Genomic DNA, 22,712 nt, shown 5'->3' on the forward strand with positions numbered 1-22,712 from the left:
GTTGCAAACTGTCACGTTGGCAACGGGTTGACAAGAAACCAGGAGCCTGAGAGCATCTTGTCACCCAACCTCAATAATCATATCTAAAGAGCAGAACATCAGCATCAGCCCGTCCTGAAACAAAAGAGGGAACAGAAATAGGTTCCTGCCAAAAAAAACACAGAGGAGAAGGATGCAAGGAAGCAACCAATCTGGCATTAACTCGTTCGTACCTGCACAGGAAAACCACACTATTCAAAAAGGAAATATTCTCAAAGTCAGGAGGAAATTAAAAAGGTAGCTTTTGAAAATTCAAGCTGTCAATGATGTGCTTTATATGTAGAAAGCAAAACGCCCCTGGTGACATGCAGAGAAGTGTACGAAAGTAAACAAATGCACATTGTTTGATTTGACCCCAACCATCAGGATGCCTGTGTTGTGGTGAAGTGATGAGGCATAAAAGACTCTGCATTAGAGGTAAAGACTCCAAAAATACCTTTAATGGAATCTATTTTTTTTTTGTCATAACACTCAGCTTGAAAGTAAAGGTCTGTGACTTTTATCTCAGCTTCAGCAATTCTTATTCATCGCCAGTGCATTTGCAGAAGATTGTATTTGCTTATTACGGAACCTCTTGCCCTCATGATGCCCTCATCCACTGACATGGGAATGACAGATTTTCAGCGAAACGCATGTTTTGCAGTGACAACCAGCTCTACTCTTGGAGACCATGTGCCAAGTCCATCATCACCAAGAGCCTTACGCATCTGTTGAGACTCAGAAAGAGGGCGCAAAGGAGATGCTGCTGTCTTTTAATGACAGGAAAGTGGTCGAAAGCAGAGAGCACAGAGAGGTCATGATTGTTACCTACAGGGCTTCACTGCCATGTTCAGGAAACGTGGTGTAGCTACTGGACAGATGGTAGAAAATCTTGAGGGGGTATTAGTTGATACTTTGTGACCATAATGATAAAGCTCAGGCTCGCTTGCTCGGCCATCTTACTGTGTCATGGCTGTGCAATACACTTCTTTCAAGTCTACACTTTGCTGAAAATGGATGCCAGGTGTTGATGACCACTTTCATCTGAATGTAGGTTGTTGGGTTGTACCGAAAACTGAAATCCAAGAGGATATGTCTCAACTTGCACTCAAAGTAAGAAAGTGAACTCCTAACACTCCATTTGGGATGATTACCAAATTCTGGTGGGCATCTCACTTATTAAACCATTAAACATTAAGTGCAGATCCAAATATCTTATATAAAATATAGATCCTCAAAAACGGCATATTTTTCTTGACAGTACCAGGAAGCGATCGCTATGTTCTGGTTTTTTTGGTTAATTTTGGGATCGTTGCCATGCTGATCGGAGTGGCACGTGAGGGAAGTGAAAACGGAATGAAAAGTGATGCTGTGTCAACCCCTTTTATGGAGCAGGAAGGTAACTCAGCCTTGTTGAAGACATCAGCCATCCAAGTAAATGCTGGCTAGACTGAGACTGTGGGTTCATCTGAGGATGAAACTTCAAATAATGTAACACAATAATATAAAATGGGTCTCCAACACATCACAAGGGGGCAAATGAGATAACACAAATTTGATTTGTCATACAGTCAACTGGTTTGAATTTCCATTTCAAACAAAATTACAAACATCCCGCCCCCTCCTAAGATATGAAAACTGTTTGTCAACTAGCTGTCAATCAAACACTTGCTCTGTGCTGCAAATACATAAATATATTCAAGACAAAATGCACAAGCTGGTGAACATTTGATAGTTTATATACATGTATAGTCACGCTTGTAAAGGTGCTTTTTTTTTTGCAGGTGGGGGGGGGGGGGGGGGGGGGGTGCTATAGTATTGCTCCATTTCGCAACCTTGATGTTTAAAATATTTAGGAATACAATTTGTACATATACAAAATACAGGTACTATATAAATATATTCAGGCCATATGCAATTAATGTCAACGCCTTTATTCAGTATCTCTCTACTGCTATCATATATTATAACTATATCATTGTGTTTTCATAGGGGATCTTTACTGAAAAACAAAGATAATATCCAAAATAATTTGGCACATCAGTTGCTTGTTTACAACCCCATGAAGCCAAGATTCCCATATGTTCATGCTACATGATAGAAAAATGGGCAAACATCCAAAAACAGGTTGTCTGAATAATTCACAGTTGCTATATGGTACAACCAAGGAACAACTGTTGGATGGAGAAACAGAGCTCTTATGACGGAGGTAGTGTCGAATAAATACATTTCCATAGTTGCACAGTCGGTATTGGGATAATTGTGGGTCTTTCTGCTTCAACACACCTGATCAAAGTAAATGTCTCAACTTTCTACAGAGTTTTATGTAAAGTTGATTAAATTCACATGTTGAAGTTGTGGTCAGTGAGTCACAGAAGTCCCCACCTCTGATGTGATTGTTCCTTTTATATTACATTTAAGTGAGATATCCTGGGTTAACTGAGCCATTTTTTTTTCAGTTCCTCTAAGAAATTCCTTCATAAAATGTTATTGGCACAAATGTGTGATCAAAAATTAAACTGCACTTCTCATTCTTTTTTTTCTTTTTTTTTTTATGTCACTACAATTCAAACTATGAATAAGTGAATATATGTGACTGAACTATGAACACATTAAAAAAAAGTTCAAGAAAATACGCAAAACTTTTGTTGTGTTTCGGGTGTCCGTTTACACGACAACAGAGCTCGGTGCCATTGAAAACACAACTTTTTGGAAACGGCTCCTGAGATGGAACTTTTTAACGGCGCTCTGACAACGTGGTTGTGTAGATAGTGGAAACGCTGCTACAGCGCATGCACGCCATCGCAGTAATTAATAGTTATTCTGCAAACGTGCGAGTAGATGGACAATAGCAACAATGTTTGCCTCCAGAGTGTCACGACTCCCAATCCATATTCTCGTGGGACTTGGTATTTTTATAGGTGAGAGTCACCCGTAATAGCGATCCAACATCGTTGTCTGTGCATACTAATATCTGTGTTCTGCTATTGTTAATGTTTACAACATATTGTTCTCTGCGGGCGTGTGTGTGAAACGTCATGTAAATGGGGCCTTAAAAATAGAAATTCATGATCACCTCATTAAGAATTCAAATACTTTATTCTTCAAAGTAAAAAGAAAAAAATGGGTATTATACTCCCCATTTGATTCATCAAATGATTTATAATGGTACAAAAACGTGTGCTCTCTGTACAGTAAACATAACCTCAACATTATTTCAGAGCTGGCAGTAATGAGTGCATCGGGGCTTCTTAAATTTTTTTAATTCTCCATTATGCCGAGGTTTGGCTTTAATGACATGCCTGTTGGATTAATGGTGCTCATGCGTTCACTGACATTAGCCTTCAGAGTGCTGACAAACACTGACTTTAGGAATTAGGTTTAGATATGCTTAAATTAATTGAAGTATGTATTATCCACATAATTAGCTTCCTGATACTGGTCTGCCATTGTCTGTGTTAACATAAGAAAACTGCCTAAACCTTTAGCATACTAACAGCCATACTGCTGGAACAAAGTGACCTTTTAATGATGTACAAAACACACACACACACACACACACACACACACACACACACACACACACACACACACACACACACACACACACACACACACACACACACACACACACACACACACACACACACACACAATTTCCATTGTTCACCTGTTTTGCTCAATTAGATTTAGTTAAAGGTCATATTTGTTGTTTGTTTGCTAAAAATACCAGATTTTGTGGTAACAATATCCATTTTGTTAGGAAGAGGAGGAAACCTCCTTCATCTGTAGAAGACTATTCCATTAGCGAACCCTTGGGAAAAAGATAAGCGATATTAAACTGTTCCTCATGCAGAATGAATTATAGAAGGCTCATAGTGTACACCGTATCTTTGCTTAAGTATAATAATATAATTCGAATTTTTTTTTTCTCTGAAGAGGGTAGAAATTGATAATAGTGCAACGTCCATTCTCGTTTAAAAAGATGTGATGATTGTGTTGACTGAAGGTCAACCTCATGTGCATGTTTTTTTGGAAGTACTTTAGTATGTATTATCATTGCATTGTTTGTGCAGTAATACGTATATTTCAACTGTAGCATTCATGTTAGAGTTTGATGACCTTACCTGCCACACTATGGGCTCCATGTGGTCAGCTGTGTTGGATAAGGAGACGCTTAGCACAATGGTGTGAGAGGCAGAGGTCAGAACACTGGCAATGATGGCGTCCCGCATGGAGAATGGCAGCATGGTGTAAACCACAAACACAATAAACAGGAAAAATGACACCTGTGGAGAGAGAGAAAGACTTGTAACACAGCTGCAGGAGGGAGAATGAGGAACAGCGCGAGGGAGGTGAATGCATGAAATAGAGTATAAGGTACAGGTGGGAAAAGAAAAACAGCCTAAACCCTTCCCCTTCTGTTTTTTTTTTTTAATACAAAATATATTTATGGACCGTTTCATATTTGCCATTAAAAATAAGCATGTGATATAAAACATGCCAAATGATGTCAAGAAATAAAAATAAAATATTCACCGCTTCTAAATAAGCTCATAATTTTTGCAGTTGCAGCGTCTTTGGTTTACCTGAGCTCTCTTGATTGCCGGAAGCAGAAAATGGGACAATCAGCTCCGGCACTTCAAAAGTGCCACCTCTAATGTTGACTCTGGAGTGATTCCTTTTTGATCCAAGCTCCACGTGCATAGACATACCCACACACATATTTCTTACTACACCTTCTGCTGCACAGTTAAAGTCCCTCATCTGCTGCCGCTCATGGATAGAAAGAGGCCAGTGTTCTGATGCACTGCAGCCAGGTGCCAGGTTAACCTTTCTGAGTTTATTTTCAGGGTCATTGGGGAAGCTCGGTTAGGGTGTACTGAGATGGAAAGAAGACAGGAAAAGAAACCGAAGAGAGGGAGAGAGTGATAGTCAAACAGGACCCCGTCTGTTAGGCTTTGGAGACTTACATTGCTCTTTGCTGCGTTTCTTAAAGGCAAACTGTAGCGGTGAATGCACATATTGGCAAATGTCAAAGGATTCTTTGATAAAAGAAGTATTTCAACCTTAGATCCATATCTACAACAGGTATACACTTCCAGTGAATTCCACATGTATGCCCATTTACTTTCAATCCCTTATCATCAGTCTGTAGTTTTTACTTTACACAAACCACAGCAACAGATGAAAAGGTCACATGTGCAGTGGTTTATATACAGCCTATATACAGCATCATTCTGATCTGATGGTGCATCTCTTTGTTTTCAGTCGAGTGGCACTAAACTTCCAATAATACATTTCAGTGTTTTGTCAATTGTTTCACATGAGGGTGACCTTGCCAGGTGAACTTGTATCCATCTTGTTTCAACACGTATCACCTGTGTCTTCTTCTCCTTCTTCTCCCATGTGTTTATAAGGTCCAGCTCTCTCCCCTGACTGTTCCTTTTTGGTTTATCATTCCTGTCCCTTGCATCTGAAGGCACCAACAGACTTTTATTTAATACAGGTTTATTCCCTGCTATGCTATGCAATGTGAATTTCCTAAACTTGAGTGTGACATATATTATTATGCAAGGATAACATTATCCTGTTTGTCATCTACGTACACTAACAATATGCCTTCAAAAGATATATCGAAGTGCATAAAAAATCTATCAATTGTTCGAGTAGCATTTGTATTCAGAGAAAAAGCAAAGTGTATAAAATAGACTGAGAAAGTTGATGTGGAGCAGGCTTTTACCTCCATAGAAATCTGAAAATTATTGTTTTGTTGCATCATTTCAAAATGCATTACAGTTCCTTGTGGTCTCCCTTTTCTGAACACTTTCAGACGTTCAGATCAGGTTATCTTTGGACACATGGCCATAACAAAGGCCATGTGAATCTCTGTTACACTATGACAATTATATCACTTCCACCATCTTTCAGCCACAACAAGAGATATCCTCACAACTTCCCATGTTTCTGCTAAAATAGACCAAAATAATCCACCTTTCGTTATTGACTGCCATTTGGCTGTTTTAATTGGATACAAAGGGCTTACCATAGTATTATATATTATTCATAGACATTAAATACACACTGTATGGCACTCTCGTCATGCATAATCTGTTTTGCACATATACTTTCAGGGCAGTGCACAAGATTAGCAAAAATCTGATTATCGTACTCTGAAATAATCTTGATGAGAAATCCAATATGATCAGGTGCTGATGTTCTTAGGACAAACTGGGTTGATGCAGGCTAGGTGTTTCTGTAATATCTGTTAAGAAGGCATACTTTATTGATTCCCCTTGGGGAAATTACTCCTCTGCATTTCCTATCCTAGTTAACCTTCACAGTAAATGCTGGGCGCAGTGTGCCGCCACAGGGAGCAGCAGAATCAGGGTCTTGCTCAATGACTCATAGAGTGACCTGTTGGGTTTGAAGTACAGTTGTTTTTCCTTGTAGGTTAAAGCTGTACTCTCTCCAGCTTTGTTACCTTCACCAACGTGAGTTGAGGCGGAGGTTATGTTTTTGTCCTTATTTCTTTCTTTACTGATTAATTAATCAATTAATCAATTTATTTATTTATTTGTGTATGTATTTATTCATCCGTTTATTTACTCATTTATTGATTGATTTGTATGTATTTTACCAACTTTTCACAAAAAACTACTCACCCCAATTGTATGAAATCTTCAAGGATGATTGGTCATCATCCAAGGACCAATCTATTACATTTTGGGGTCGAAAAGCTCCTGGAGAGCTAAGGTATTTATGCCATTGTGGAGCTCCGCAGTGTGTTTTGCACAGTGATGTTGCTATCTGACAGGCGATTTAGCATCGGGATGAGCTAACTGCTAACCCGCTAGCACTGCTAACTCGGTTCAACAAACAAATGTGGCCTTTGAAAAGGGATGCACTCTCCCAAGAGTTCGTTCTGGTTGGTTTCTTCGTTAGACAGAATAAAACGTATCATGCATTTGTAACATTCTGCATAAGAAATTAAAGGACGAGAAGCTTAAACATGCTGCATGCCCATTCTGATGAAAAACAGCAATCCATACTAATACTGTAATAAAAGACCCAATGTGACTTTTTTTGTTTGACCAATTTGAAGCTTCAAATGTAATAATGCTCACTGATTACTAAAAATTGTTAATTTAAACAATTACACACAATGCGCAGGAATTTGAGAGTTTTTAAAACCCATACAATATACAATATAAGCATTCCACACAGACTACAGTTCATTCCCTGCACGCTTCACAACAGGTAGGCATGGTTCGATTGGTAGATTGCCCATGGTCTTTTTCACTTGCAGGCCTATAATTCCTTGTCTTGGTGGAACAACAGCATTGATGAGACAGCCTATAATTGGAGGGGCCATACAGATGTCAGGGTGAGTAAACTCTGACATCCTATGACTCGGAGGAAAGACAAGTAATGATTACCCCACTGACAGGATTCCAATCCATGCTGCCAAATTTAATATCTGACCATTTCCAAGTCTATAATAATTTGTCTCCTGGGGCTTGTAGGGGTCATAGAAGTATGACCGCCATGCTGTGGAGCTGCTCAGCTTTCACTTCAACCATTTATTTTCATTTAATCAGGTATCTTTCTGGACTTGCTGTCTGGGGTTTCCATTTTGCATTCTTCGTAAACCATTTACCTTTCTATATAAACTTATGAGTATTTGCAGTAATCCCCTTTGTGGGAAATATTACATCATTTCTAGTATTTGGACAGAGACGGGAATATACTGGGGTTATTCAGTGCAAAAAAACAAAAACTAGGTGGGAGAATAATTACCGTCTGTTCTTCTATAGCTGTATACATGTAACCGTATGACAGAAGTGGGAAGTTTAACACTAAAAGAAAATAAAGGGTTTTCTGTTGACAATGATTCCTAAAACAAAACTTTAAATAAAATTGTACGCATTGCAGTTGCATTCCTGCAGCCCCAGAGAGACTTAGTCTATAATCCTGCTGTACCACTGCCTGACTGAGCTGTAATTGGGTGCAGTCTTGTTTTATTCTCACAATGTCATGCTTCAATAATACTGGCAACAATAGTCCAGATCTGAATCCAAACATGAAGAGAGAGCTGAAAAGTTTTGGAGGTGGACTGCTTGAGGGAAGTAGGCAGAAAGGGAAAGGATGTAATTGCCAAGACAATCATTAGTTAGTGGCACATAAAGACCAGAAGAATAACATGTTTATGGTGTGGGAGAAAAAAAGATAAAACTAGCTGTAGAAGAAGAACTGGGGAAACTGAACAGGAGTTTCTCGGTGAGGGAAAGAAAAAAGTCCCAAGGGTGAAAAGACAGTTATACGTAGTAACAACTGCCCTTACAAGAGTGGATGTGGAGGTTTAAGCCTGGAGTCACATCATTTTTGTTAGCTTGTCAAAAAAAAAAAAATGCTCACACGACATGAATTTGTAAAATGTTGAGCAGATAAAGGCTGCTTCAGCTGAAGTAGGCCACCCGTGTAAGATCAGTAGACTCATACATTACATATGCATTTTCTGGATGTGGACTTCATCTCATACCAGAGAGAATTTACTCTATGAAAAGAGCAAAGCTGTAACAGAGATCCCTTTAGCGATTACCTGAATATGGCAATTGGATGTTAGAGGTGATATCTCTTAAACTCATACTTTTTCTGGCCTCTTTTCCTTGGAACATCTTCCACACTGCCTCTATGAAAGGCTTTACATCCTATCTCCGAACCTTCATTTGCTAAAATGTTGCAGTGAAACCAAAGGCGGGTGGATAATGTCAACACCATAAACATATCTCATTGGAGTGGGCGAGTCCACCTGCAGAACTTTTAAAAATGAAACCAATGGACAGTTTCCGAGGCCCGACTACCTCTGTGTATTCAAGCTCAGAAGCCATTGCCTTAAACACCCGACTGCCTGGTGCCTAAAAGAGTTGCCTTTATACAAAATGCTGGAAGAGATAAGATTAACTTAGTTCCCAATACATGGGAGTGGTGCTAATTGCTGCCAACTATCATCTAGCACAGAAACATAATTTGCTTAGAGTCAAGATAGCCTTTTTCCAAAATTAATGCTCTGAAATCCAATGCCGCTAATTCAATCATGAATGAATACCAAGGATAATGGAGAAGCTGCAGGGGGTGAGACACCTGCTGAGTTCTCCTGCGTATTTGATACGTGTTCCAGTAATGGCACAGTGAAGAGCTTTCGTCAGTGTGGTGAAGAGGAGCACATAAAGACCATCATCTCCGACAGTTAAGTGAAGAAGGCTGCTGTTGTTTTGTTTTTTTTAATCCACTGAGATTTATCATGGTACTGTCCACTTTGCTTCTGCATCGTGAATCATCCCACAATAATGACACTAAGGAGGGTTCATAAAACAAATTATAGAGATGGTGTGTCAATTACATCAGGCTTTTAGTCCACACACAGTAGATGAGATGAGTTTACTGGTTAGATTTACAATGTGGTGTGATTGTCTCTGTGAGTATGCACTGTATTTGTCAGCCTGCTTTTTAACAACCAATTTAATTTCTCGCTATTCTTATTAAATCTTGCTAAAAAAAAAAAAAACATTTATCCATTTACAGTGAAAATCCAGAATTAATGATAAATTATCCACTAAGTTTTGGGGGTTGTAATTTCCTCAGTGAGTCGAGGCTTGTTGACTTAAATCATTAAGATAAGTTAAAGGTTGGTAAGCTCATATCCCCCTATCGGCTTTGCCTCCCTTTATTCTATCATCCTTCCCTCTGCTTTCCTGATTTTTCGCTCACTATTTTGTGCCCAAACACTATCTACGCTCTTCTTTGTTCTTCCAACCTTGACAGGGCTTTTCTTCTGCCCGAGCTCCCCTTTCTCCAGGTCTTCTGGCTTAAATTAACGTGGTTTTGTGTGTGTGTGTGTGTGCGTGCGTGCGTGCGTGCGTGCGTGCGTGCGTGCGTGCGTGCGTGCGTGCGTGTGTGTGTGTCTGGGAGAGGAGATGGGACAGGTTCCAGGCATCCCTCAGTGAGGGGCAGAGGCTGGACCGCACAGATAAGCCCTTCTCCTCGCCATCAGCAAACAGCGGGGGCTTTGTGGGGGCAGGATAAGAATCCAATTGATCAAAGGTTTGAAAATGCAAAAGTGTACTCGATACAAACTCTTCCGGGGAAAACGAGTGCAGAAATATTTATAGCATGATCCGTGATGTTTTGATTTTGCTCAGAATGGAAAGGCATTCCCAACATACTGTAAGTTCTACCTTGTATAGTAATGTATGTAAAGACTTCCAAATATATATTTCAATTGCCAAATTTTCAGAGCAGAATCTAATGTAGCTTTAATGGACATAATTGTGGCAGGTGTGACAATTGAGGGCTCAGAAAATAGTTTCTTTATTGCCGGTGGAGTCAAACACTATTTCACCAAATTTGTGGATTATAACGAATCAAATCACACGTGGCGTTAAAATGTGGCTTTGGGGTTAATTGTGATTTTCACAGTATATGTGAGTGATAAGAACCATGCTTTACTGAGATTTTTAATACATTGATTTTATATTTTTGTCCAGTCTGCCAGTAATGCAGAGTTAAACATAATAGGGAGGGATGTGCAATAATCCCCAGCGCTCTTAAATGTTTCACTAAAAGGTGGATAATGTAGGATTATATAGATGGGAGTGTCTATCTGCATATTTCCCCTGCATTCGTAGTGTACTCTGCTCACAGCAGTTTATAATGGAACAATTTCCTCTTCAGTTCCTCTGAGCTTGTCAACATAAACTAATTTTGTTATTTTTTGACAGCGTGTCCCTTCGGCTGCACAGTACTGTAGTACTGGACAGATATCATGTTAATTTCTGACACCGTGGATGTCCATTTAGCTTGTTATTATGCAGAGGGTGTGGGGAAAAACATTTGTACCGACATGAAGAAGAGAACGGATACCTCTATCATGGTAATCACACTACTTTTCATACATAGGTGACCCTGGACAGTGACAGCTTTTAATTCAAAACCAGTGCACGTATTTTGTCAATGCAACCATTTCAACCACTTAAAAGATGTCCAAGTATCTCGGCCTTTCATAATAATGCTGTCCATGGCAGGAAAAAAGCAGGGCATGATGTATTGAGTGCTTATTGGAGCAGAAGCTGCACAGAACTTCAACACCACACTGCAAACCACTCACCTTACTTCACCCTCTTTTTAAAGCCAACAAAGTCTAATAATAGACTTGCTGTACTACACCAGTCAGCAGTTTTTCAGTGAATAAAAAGATGATCCAAATAGCTTTTTATTTTTATTTTATTTTGTCGATATGGTAAAAGTTTCCTTCAATGACAAGAAATTTTGAGCAAATGGTGATCTTATCCTTCAATGAGAAAACTGGTCACTTTCCCTTTAAACCCCTTAAACCAGGGACACTACAATAACTCTTGCTTTGTTTTTTTAAGTTGTGCTAATGTGGCATTTCATGGTGTCTGAAAAATAACCCTCCTGTACTGTACGTCACTGTCCTTCATTCTACCTAAGAGCTTTAATTTCATACATACACGCAGAACGTAGTGTTGATTTTGGCCAAACATTGTTTTCAAGAAAGAATCTAGATGAGAGGATAAATTAGAGAAGAAGGCATTTTTTTTAGGAGCCAGTAAATGATCAGTACATTTGCTAAATAAAGTCTCACAAAGTTTAATTTGTTGCATTTTTGGATGAACAAAATTTAAAGAGAAAGTACAAAGTGGGATTGATGAGATTTTTGGGGGGAAATTTGGGAAAAAAACAACAGTTTTATAGGTTTTGCAATAGAAATTTTAATAAATGTAAACTCTTCCACATTAAAATGTCACTTATTCTCATGGAAATGAATGCACAGCCACAGTTGGTGGCAGAATCTACGTGAGAAGTAAAGGTAAAAGCTCAAAGTTCGTGAGGAAACATCAGTGTATAGACTGTTGCAAAGATACTAATAAAAGGTTGTTGTTTTTTTTTACATTTTATTGAATACAGACTTCACATAACAAAATGCCAACCATGTCATTTTACTGGCATCTAAATCGCGTCTGATGTCATTTGCTACTGTAACTAAGGTTGTCTTGGTGCTTTGATGAACCCCAAAAAACTCATTTGTCAAGTTAATACAATAGCTGAATTCAAAATGTGGTTTTTTTTTTCCTGAATTATTTCTAAAACCGAGGGACTGAAGGTTGGCCAAGAGCTGCTAGGAATTGAAGGATCAGGGCTACTGTTTGGTAAAAGAGGCTTAAAAAACGCTATTTTAAAGACTTTGGGAATATGACCTCTTGCTCCAATGAATACAAATTGGAAAGACCTCGTCAAACACTGAATTGATAAAGTTTTTTTTAAAAAGCTGGTTGTGTCAAGTGCAGATGTGAAGGACTGTGCCTTAACTACGCCTCTAAGCATCTTAGCATCAGCTGGGCTGAAACTGTGAATGGGTGGTATTTGTCTTGACCAGGGGCTACTCCCTGCACAATATGATTCTCACACACCATGCATGTAGTGAATAAACTGTAAACATTAAATAAGTCTATATATTCATGCGAGACATTTTGCTTCCATTCATTTACCAGTACATCAATGACTCAAGTTACCACCAATCCTGAAAGAAGCTTGTGGAACATAATATGAATCCCACAAGCGCTGACTTGTGTAAAGACCTTGTAATCATATACGTACATGTACAACATTAAACTGCTGGTCATCAAACCCGGGTGTTGCCCCCACTCCCCTGGGTCCAGGCCCCTCAGTTTCAATAGTATGCAAGTATGTAATAAGTTGCGAGGAAAACGATGATGATGGACAAGTTAATAAAAGAAGAAAGCAACTACTGAGAGAGTCCAACGAAATGAACATGACAGAAATGCAACAGTACCTCAAATAGCCACTCGTCAGAACTGAGGTGTGCAGAAGACCATCTCTTACCACACAACGTGTGTGTGTGTGTGTGTGTGTGTGTGTGTGTGTGTGTGTGTGTGTGTGTGTGTGTGTGTGTGTGTGTGTGTGTGTGTGTGTGTGTGTGTGTGTGTGTGTGTGTGTCTGTAGTAAATAAAGTATATGAGCTAGAATCTACGTGCTCAATTACGTTTTTAATAGTTATCGATCAAAAGAGAAGCTCTGGAGCTCCAAGGGACACAAACTAATAATTACATAAACACGGGGAAGGATGATGGTATTTGATAGCTCATACACACGAAATGCATTCCATTAAATAAATATTGACATAAGAAATCAACCAGTCTGTGTTTTTACAAACATATACACATACATATGTGTATATATGTATATATATATATATATATATTCCATATTGTGAGAAAGGGCAGCACCTTTTTGTTTTCAACCACTCACTAGCAATGGCAACTGTGCAAGAAAGATATGAAAAAAAATTCCACCGCTCCTAATGAGCTTAGGGCTTTACATGACAGGCGAGGTGATGAGAGAGCATGAATCCCTCTCTCTAATCACTGTTTCATCCCCCTACTTCTCATGGCCACCTTCTTCTTACAGCACAGAAAGTATTTAATTAGCTCTGGGTTTCACTCAGAATGTGTCTTCTCTGTAGCAGCGATCCACTTAGCGTCTGCACAGTAACACCAGGGTGACCACAGATTCAAAGAGCGGTTGTTAATATAATTGGGAAACACTGCAGAGCTTAGTCCAAGTCCAGGATAAAAAAAGTGAAGAACTTCAGGAGTCAGTTAGAGTGCAGCACATGCCAACATGAGTTTTAACCTAAAGATCCTCCCTGGATATGTTTGGAGATATAGGCGATAAGCCTTTTATTAGAGACACCTTTACACCCACGCAGCATATGAGCTCAGTTTTTTTTTTTTTTGGGGGGGGGGGGGGGGGGGGGTAAGTGATTAAAAACACATGTCAATCTTATTCGCGCTTAGATTACTTTCTGGTGAGTAAATCAGTGATTAAAGACATCTTGGACACACAGATTCACCCCATTACTATCAGTGACCATGCACCTGTCACTATGACAGTTACTAATAGAACAATCACCCCTCCTATTAGACAGTGGAGATTTAACACGTCACTGCTTAAGGATCCAGATTTCCTCACATTCTTTAAAAAACAATGGACAATCTTTTTAGAAACAAATGACCTGCCTGGTGTCTCTCCCTGCGTCCTCTGGGAGACAGCTAAAGTTGTCATGAGAGGTAAAATCATTTCTTACTCCTCATACAAGACCAAAAGAGAAAAAAAAAAGGAGAAAGAACTGGAAGATAAAATCAAAACCATGGAAACAGCTCATGCTGCCTGCAAAGACGACAGCCTATTAATGGAACTAAGAAAATTTAAAATAGAGTTGAACAAAATAATTGAACATAAAACACAATTTCAACTGCAGAGACTACGCTGGGAGAACTTTGAACATGGTAATAAATCCAGCAAACTTTTAGCCAATCAGTTAAAACGAAATAAAGAAAAATGTACAATCCCCTCAGTCCAAACTCAAAATGGTAAAATCACTTTTAACCCACAAGAAATAAACAATACTTTCAGAGAATATTACAAAAAACTTTACTCTTCACAAATTGATCCTTCACAATCTGAAATAGAGAGCTTTCTGAGCACAGTCAACCTCCCAAAATTAAAAGAAGAACAGATCCAAGGTCTAGAAGCTTCCATCTCAGTAGAAGAACTGCAGGAAGCTCTCCAGCACATGCCTGATGGTAAAGCTCCAGGACCTGATGGATACCCCACTGAATTTTACAAAGAATTATGGTCTTTACTCTCACCTATTTTTTTCAGAATAATTGAGGAAATTAAAGAATCTTCAACTCTCCCCCAACATATGAACTGTGCAAATATCAGTCTTCTTCTAAAACCGGATAAAGATCCCACACTACCATCTAGCTATCGGCCGATATCACTAATCAATGTAGATCTTAAAATAATTAGTAAAACATTAGCAAGCAGACTGGAAAAAATCACACCCCACATCATACACCCAGATCAAACTGGGTTTATTAAAGGACGACACTCCACTAATAATACACGTAGATTAATTAATCTTATAGACCACTGCCACCACAATAAACAAAAAGCCATTATCACCTCCTTAGATGCAGAAAAAGCCTTTGATAGGGTAAATTGGAAATTTCTACTTGCTACACTACGGAAATTTGGATTTAGAGAATATTACCTTTCCTGGATAAAAATACTGTATACCTCACCCAGTGCCTGTGTTAAAACCAATGACCAAATGTCCTCAAGGTTCAATCTTGAGAGAGGCACCCGACAGGGGTGTCCACTCTCACCATCTCTCTTTGCAATTTTCATCGAACCACTAGCAGCAGCCATCAGACAGAATAATAACATAAAAGGAATACGAACAGCAAATATAACACATAAAATATGTCTCTATGCGGATGATGTGCTAATTTTCCTGCAAAACGCACAGACCTCTCTTCCAGAAACAATAGGGTTGATAGACAGATTCTCCTCAATCTCAGAATATTCTATAAATTGGAACAAATCAGTAGTCTTGCCTATCAACTCTACATTTCAGCAGACACCTAACACCCTACTAAAACCAGGGAACATCAAATATCTCGGCATTAACGTCTCAGCCAAACTCTCAGACTTGGTACACTTAAACTACACCCCCCTTATTAAAGCAATAGAGGAGGACCTCACTCGATGGAGGACACTCCCAATTTCACTTATGGGGAGAGTAGCAACAATCAAAATGATGATCTTGCCTAAAATTAACTACATCTTCTCAATGATCCCAGCAAAACCACCAAAAACCTGGTTTAACACTCTTGATTCTCATGTCTCAAAATTCTTATGGAAAAATAAACCATCACGTATAAGTTTAAAAACACTCCAGAACACCAAGGACCAAGGTGGTTTAGAACTCCCAAATTTTTATAATTATTATCTGGCCAATAAACTACTTTATGTTGTAAAATGGATCAATCAGAAACCCCTAGATGAAGGCTGGCTAGACGTTGAAAAAACATTCTGTGAAGATCTCCAAGTCAGAGATCTTCCCTTCTTCAGTCCTGACATCAAAAAGCACAGCTGCTTCAAAAGCATCAATATAAACACGTCGCTGACAGCTTGGTGGGAATTTCTTAAAATAAATGGATCTACACTCATTCCCTGCAAACTCACACCCATCTGGAACAATCCCGACATCCTGCAAAGAAAAAAACCAATAAACTTCCCAAGATGGCAAAATAAAGGAATAAGACACTTAGAACAACTTATCTCCAATAACTCTTTTATTCCATTTAATGAACTAATAGAAACATATGGTATCAGTCAAAACAACTATCTGGAATATCTTCAGCTTAAGTCAATAATACAAACTAAGTTCAAACTAGAACAGATTAACTTGAACTTACCTCAGACAGTGACAAACCTCCTGAAGATCTCAGCACCTAAACCTCTTTCTAAAATTATCTCAATCCTGTCAGGTTCAAATATCTCAATATCCCTTCCCACATTCAAATGGGAAGAAGATCTCAACATCAACAGAGACCCAACGTTTTGGTCAGAAATCTGTACAAATACATTCAAAATGAGCAAAAACCCCAATATACAGCTCATACAATACAAGGTCCTTCATAGAGTTCATTACACAGGACAAAGGATGTTCAAGATGGGGCTCACTCCCACTAACATATGTTCAAACTGCACAGGTGATCTCCCAGATACTTATCTACACGCACTTTGGCTGTGTACGCCAGTCCAAACGTTCTGGCAAAAGATTTGTGAAGACTTATCGTTATGCCTGGGCCACCCTATTCCAGTCTCACCTTCACTTTGCTTGTTAGGAGATCTCACAGAAATTAAAAGAGAAAAAAATGAGTCCTGCATGCTCCTGGTTTCCCTAAGCGTCGCAAAAAAGGCGATCCTCATGAACTGGAAATCCAAAAGTAATTTGAATATAAAGTTATTTAAAAACTTACTTCTAGACCACATCACATTGGAGAGAATGTCTGCTTGTAGGAAAAATCATTTGACAGAATTTGAGTCCACATGGTCCCCAATAATTAAATACACCATGTAGCCCTGTGGGGGGGGGTAGTGGCTCCACCCCGGGGCTCTGGGGACCGTCCGTGGCTGGGGCGTCGTGGCTTTGGTGGTTGGTGGCTCTGTGGGCTCGGGGGTGTCCTGGCATCTATGCTGGAGGGTTACGGCCTGGCCTGGGGAGTCCTGGGCGGGGATGTGGGGGGGGCTCTGCTCTGGGCCGGGGTCGGGCCCGCTGGGGCGGGATGGGGGGGCTGGGCGTCGGGCCCCGGCTGGGCTGTCGACTGGGGGGAGGTTGGGGGCGGGTTGTCCGGGCCCTGGGGGTGCGGGGCCTCCCCCTTCCCGGTGGGGGTGCCCGCTGCGGCGCTGGGGGTGGGTCCTCCCTCTGGCCCCCTCCCCCGGTGGGGCGGGTTGGCCCCTGCTGCCGCGCTCCGGGTCTGCCTCATTCCCGGATTGGGGGGAGCGGGGTACGGGGGGGGCTCCGGGTTCTGGATGGACGGTTAACTGAGAGTGACCTCCAGGGCCTGATAGGGGTGTGCGTGTGCGTGTGAGTTGGGGTGTGTGAGTTGGGGTGTGTGGGTTGGGGTGTGGGGCTGTGTGGAGTGGGCGAATGAGGGGGGGTGCCCTGGCCACTGGCCTCCGGCTGGGCTCGCACTGGGCCCTGCGGGTCTCGGACTCTGCTGTCTGGCCGTTGGGTGGGGTGGGGGCTCCCTGCCCGGGTCCCCTTGCGGCGCCTTGTTTGGGGGGGTGTGGCCCCCCTGGTCCTAGGCCGGCCGCTCGGGGGGTGGGGTGGGGCAGCGCGGGGGGTCCAGCTGGGCCAAGGTCCTAGCGACGGGGGGACCCCCTCCCTCAGAACCCTCCCTGCCTTACCTCACCTTATATTACCCCACAATAGGGAAGAGTGGGGCGGTGCCTAGGTGGGGGGTCCAGGCTACTTAATTGCGGTCTGGGTCCTCCCCCGACTTTGCACCACCCACAATTTTAACCACACTTAGTCATGCAGGGTCTTGAGGGGGTAAGCCGCTTTCGGGGTTCTGCCGCTTGTCAGCGGTAGAACGCCCGGGCCCCGCTACCCCCCAATTTTAAACCGCACCATAGACACACACATCGCATCCACCTTTTCAAAACACAAAAACACACCCTTACATACATCCAACACACATATAGGGCAGGGGAAGGGCGGGAGACGTGGCTCCCCCCAGCACCTCCCGCTGGGGTCCCGCCCCGGCCCGGGGTGAGTGCGGCTGGAGTACGGGGGGCGCGCTCCCTCGGGCGCGGCGCTTGTGGGGGGGCTGGGGTGCGGTGCTCCTTCTCCACTTGCTGTTGGATTGGTGGAGGTTGGGATACCGCGGTGGCCGGGAGGGGGCCCGGCCGGCGGCCTGAGGGTGCGAGAGTCATCACTCCCCCCCCGTTCCGTGTGTGTGTGTGTGTGTGTGTGTATGTGTGTGTGTGTGTGTGTGTGTGTGTGTGTGTGTGTGTGTGTGTGTGTGTGTGTGTGTGTGTGTGTGTGTGTGTGTGGGGGTGTGGGGGTGTGTGGGTGTGTGGGTGTGCGGGGTGGGTCATGGGTTGGGTTTCCCAATCAAGACCCGGGGGGAGGGGTTATGGGGCGGGTGGATTATGAGGCTCCTGGGGGTGTAGAGTTGACTGTTCTCCGACCGGGGCCTGCGCCGGGCTTCGCTTTCCTGGGTCTGGGGGCGGGGCTGGTCCGGGGCGCGGCGGCTGGGGCCGTCTCTGCCTTACCGGGTTGGGGGGGGCGGTGGGTGGGCCTGTTCCCGGGGGTGCGGTGGGACTCGCCGCCGGGGTTGGGGGGGCTCTCGGCCCGCTCGGCCCGGGGGCCCTGCTCCGGCCTTTTCTCGGCTTGGCGGCTTGGGTCGGGGCCTGGGGCCCTGTGCCCTTTGTCCTTCTCTTGTGGGCCCCTCTTGCCTGGGGGGGATTCCTCTCTGCATTCTCCGTCGGGTGCTTTTTGGGCGGGGGCGGGGCTCTCTGGGGTGGTTCGCTGGGGTCTCCCCGGGCCTGGGGGGCTTCTGTCTGCCGGGGTGGCGGTGTCCGGGCGCGGTGGCCTCGGACCCCGGGGTGTCACCACGGGTCCCCCCACAACAGTTCCGGCCACACCCAGTGGACAAGCCACACACACTCACATACACGCACACACACACACACACACTTTCACTCCTCACGAAAGGTGCTTCTGAAGTTGCTTGTTGTCTGTCATCATTTGCTCAAACTTTAAAAATCATGTTCCTCTTTTGTTGTTGCCTCTTTGTTATTTCATGTTCCTGCTTCACGTTACTGTCTAGATAGAGCTGCTCAGGCTGGTTAAATCTAGGAAATCATCTTACTGTCTAGATAGAGCTGCTCAGGCTGGTTCAATCTAATAACAGTTGGAAAGTATTTGGATGAGTGTGATTATTGCAAATAATATATGTAGCACAACAAGGACATTGTATGTTATCCCCTTCCCCCCACCCCCCTCCCCCCTCCCCCCTCGACTTTCTTCTCTCTCTTCTCTTCTCTCTCTCTTTGTGCGTTCCCCCCCGGTCGTGTACGGCAGCCATGCCAGCTTCTGACGGAGAAGGCAACAGGAGGAGACTCCAGGTCTCTCCCTGTTGCAAGACCAAAAACTGTTCTGACTCCGAAGGCTCTCAATCACATCATATTGTTGGCCCAAGCTGCCGAACAGGACAAGGGCAAGAAAAAAAAAAAAAAAAAAAAAAAAAAAAAAAAAAAAAAAAAACACATGTCGGACTCTCATTTGCTTTTCAAAACTTTATGAATCATGGGATTCAGTCTACAATGTGGCAAAGCCACTTTAAGAGCACAGCGAGCGTTTACCCACGCCTTCAATGGGGCACCGTTTATTTCGCTCATAGAATGTGACTCGAGAAATATTACAAAGATAAAGCTAATTAAAACATTTTCTATGAGAAGTTTTTTAATTCACTCAAGAAAAACAGTTGGGTTCTTTTTTTGTGTGTTTTTATTTTTTTACTGAATTAACATTGTAACTTAGAAAAAGAAAACAGTTTTTCTAAACTGACATTTCTTCTACTTTTGTAAATTAAGGAGATGCTTCAAAATCACTTAATTGGAGTAGCAAACACTTAGTGCTACTGTACAGACCTTCAGAAAGCATACAGGTACACAAGTAACCTTTCAGAATATCAGTTTATCGTTTTGTAACATATTTGAAAATAAGTTCTGGAACTTTCCCATTAATTTAGAAAAACAAGTGTGAAGATTTCTTTCATTGTTGTCGTATGCTTTCATACATTAATTTTACATTTATTTATTTCTAGTTTGTAATTTGACACCTTGGATCAGATTGTGATACGAAGCATCTTTTGGTCTAAACCCAGCTCACGTTCTCCGTCAGCCAGTAAGCGATCCCGGTGTTGGTCAGTTCTGCTCAACAGTGACATTTAGTGCCACCAAACTGCTGCTGACACACATTAACCTGTATTAGGAGGACCTGTGGTACCTGTGTCCAAAAGAGGACATTTAATTTCTGCAAATTTACTGGAGATTAAAATTCTCCCTTCCTCCTGCAGATTTACTGTTAAAACCCAGCATAATCTGCTACGGCCATAATCTTATAGACATTGCATGCTGCATCTCAACCCTCAAAATATTATACGTCCAAAAGTGCTGACCTAGTCCACTTTCAGGGATTACTGGCATGTCCTCGATACCGACTTTCATCAGTCATCTGTCCCGTGTTCTTCCTTTGTGTTTCAACAAAATACAAATGGTTAAATGTAGACACGTTCTTCAATAAATTGCGTTTCATTTCATTTTAACCACTTGTATGTCCTTTTTGCCACAAAAGGACAATCAGTTGCAAAAGATTCTCTCTTCACTTTGCGACTTGGCTTAGTGATGGTTAAGGCTCAGATCCATCGACTTCATTAGGACTTCATGGGACTACTTTCATGAGTGAGCCTTTTCTGAGAGAAACTACTGCAAAGTAAAAACCCCACACAAGTGCTGAAGTTGTGGAGATTCTTATACCTCGTATCAAAATTTGACCTTTGTCAAACTTACTTAAATCCTTGCCATTGCCCATCTTCCTGCTTCTTCAATGTCAGATTTAACAAGAGGGCTAATTTATCCTAGCAGTTAACCCCTAAGTTATAGTAAAGCATAATCGCATGGCTGTTCAGATTATGTTCTTAGTAAAGAGGTTAACGTAATCCAGCTGATTCATAGACTGAGAAAAAGTAAATATATGTCTATCCATTACTCAATCTGGAAGATATTGGGAACTAATACTTTTATTTTTCCGGGTTATTGGCAAACATCTCTTATGTATCATTCAAAGCTTCTTTTTTTTTTTTTTTTCCTTTTAAATTACTGATTGCATGAGAAAAGGTTCACATCCACTTTGTTGCTGCATGATGTAAGTTTTCTGTTCTCCTCAGTGAAATGAATATACTGAACACTGAGATGAAGCAACGTGAGAACCCTAATTAGCCATTTCCTTAAACTATAAAGCGACAAGAAGCCCCTGAAAACGCAGACCAAAGAGCCTATCGACAGTAATGTCTCTTCAAATAAGTGTTAATTAACACAGCTAAGATGCAGCAGTGAGAGAGCCTTAATGGCATAATGGCCTGACATTTTCAGTGAGCAGAAGAAAGGACTGAATGGAGAGGCGTGTGAATCAGTGCATCTTTAGCTACCTCTTTTTGAGACACAGGTCCACACTAGACATTTCTCTTGCCAAACACTGGTGAATGAGTGCAGCTTTCAAATGGCTTTGCTGTTTTCAATTAGTCCCTGTTGAAGGACACGTGGAGTGGCAGCGAGGTACAGCACTTTGTCTTGTCACATGAAACCATAGTTGTAAGATTATCGCAGCTTTACGTCTACATGTGCGGCCAAACAAACAACCACACCTTTATTCCATTTTATAATCATCAATTAACCTCAAATACATGCTTTTGTAGTGTGAGAGGGAATCAGAAAATAGGAAAAAAAAACACACATACACATTGGGAACATGCAAACACTTCACACATTAAAGATCCTCGAGCCAAATCCAAACAGGGGACATTCACACGAGGGTGCAGATCCCTAAACCAAGCTAGTGCATGCTTAAAATCAAAATAAGAACCGTTCTAAATTACCAACAACTAGTCTTTGTTCTGCGCTACTTGTTTGAAAATACGCTGTCCTAAATATGGGCAGCATTACAAAAATAATTATACATTGAAAGAAAGAAATGTAATTACAGTCTTGCCAAATGGAAATTGATATTCAATAAAAGTTCTAGCAACAGCATTTTCTATTATGGCCCTGAATCACCTCTGATAGCATCCGATTCGTCATAAGTCCATACGAATGTCGGGTTCTCTCGATTTTGTTCACGTTTATAGAATATTGTTTTCTGCACACATGTCTGTGTGGTTTCATTACAAAAATAAACGACAGTAATTATTATAAATTAAATAATTATAATAACCCTCATGATAAATTATTCATTTTGATTTTGTAATCGGCTAGTATTAAAAAAAAAAAAAAAAGCTTATGTGAACAATCAACCTTGTTCCCATTATACAGTATTAATAATGGAAGCTTATTGATGAAGGCCAAGCCATTTAATGCTCTGAATGGAGAATTATCCTCTTTAGCAACAACAGATTTATCCCATTAATATTTCATTCAAATATCTCTCATTGAGCTCCTTAAAAATTGTC

The 22,712-nt window shown here is 41.5% G+C and overlaps 1 protein-coding gene across 2 annotated transcripts in view; it reads right to left on the reverse strand.

Annotated features, from left to right (window-relative positions):
- The window catches only part of adcy2a (adenylate cyclase 2a), a 58,938-nt gene that overhangs the window by 29,904 nt on the left and 6,322 nt on the right, over positions 1–22,712 (reverse strand). For both annotated transcript variants that reach the window (XM_080472429.1, XM_080472428.1), the window contains exon 3: positions 4,146–4,307. In XM_080472429.1, the coding sequence (XP_080328555.1) occupies positions 4,146–4,307 (162 nt within the window). The remainder of the gene's footprint in view (positions 1–4,145; positions 4,308–22,712) is intronic.

Source organism: Lipophrys pholis (genome assembly GCF_963383615.2).
Source record: "Lipophrys pholis genome assembly, chromosome: 9".
In the NCBI taxonomy this organism is placed as follows: Eukaryota; Metazoa; Chordata; class Actinopteri; order Blenniiformes; family Blenniidae; genus Lipophrys; species Lipophrys pholis.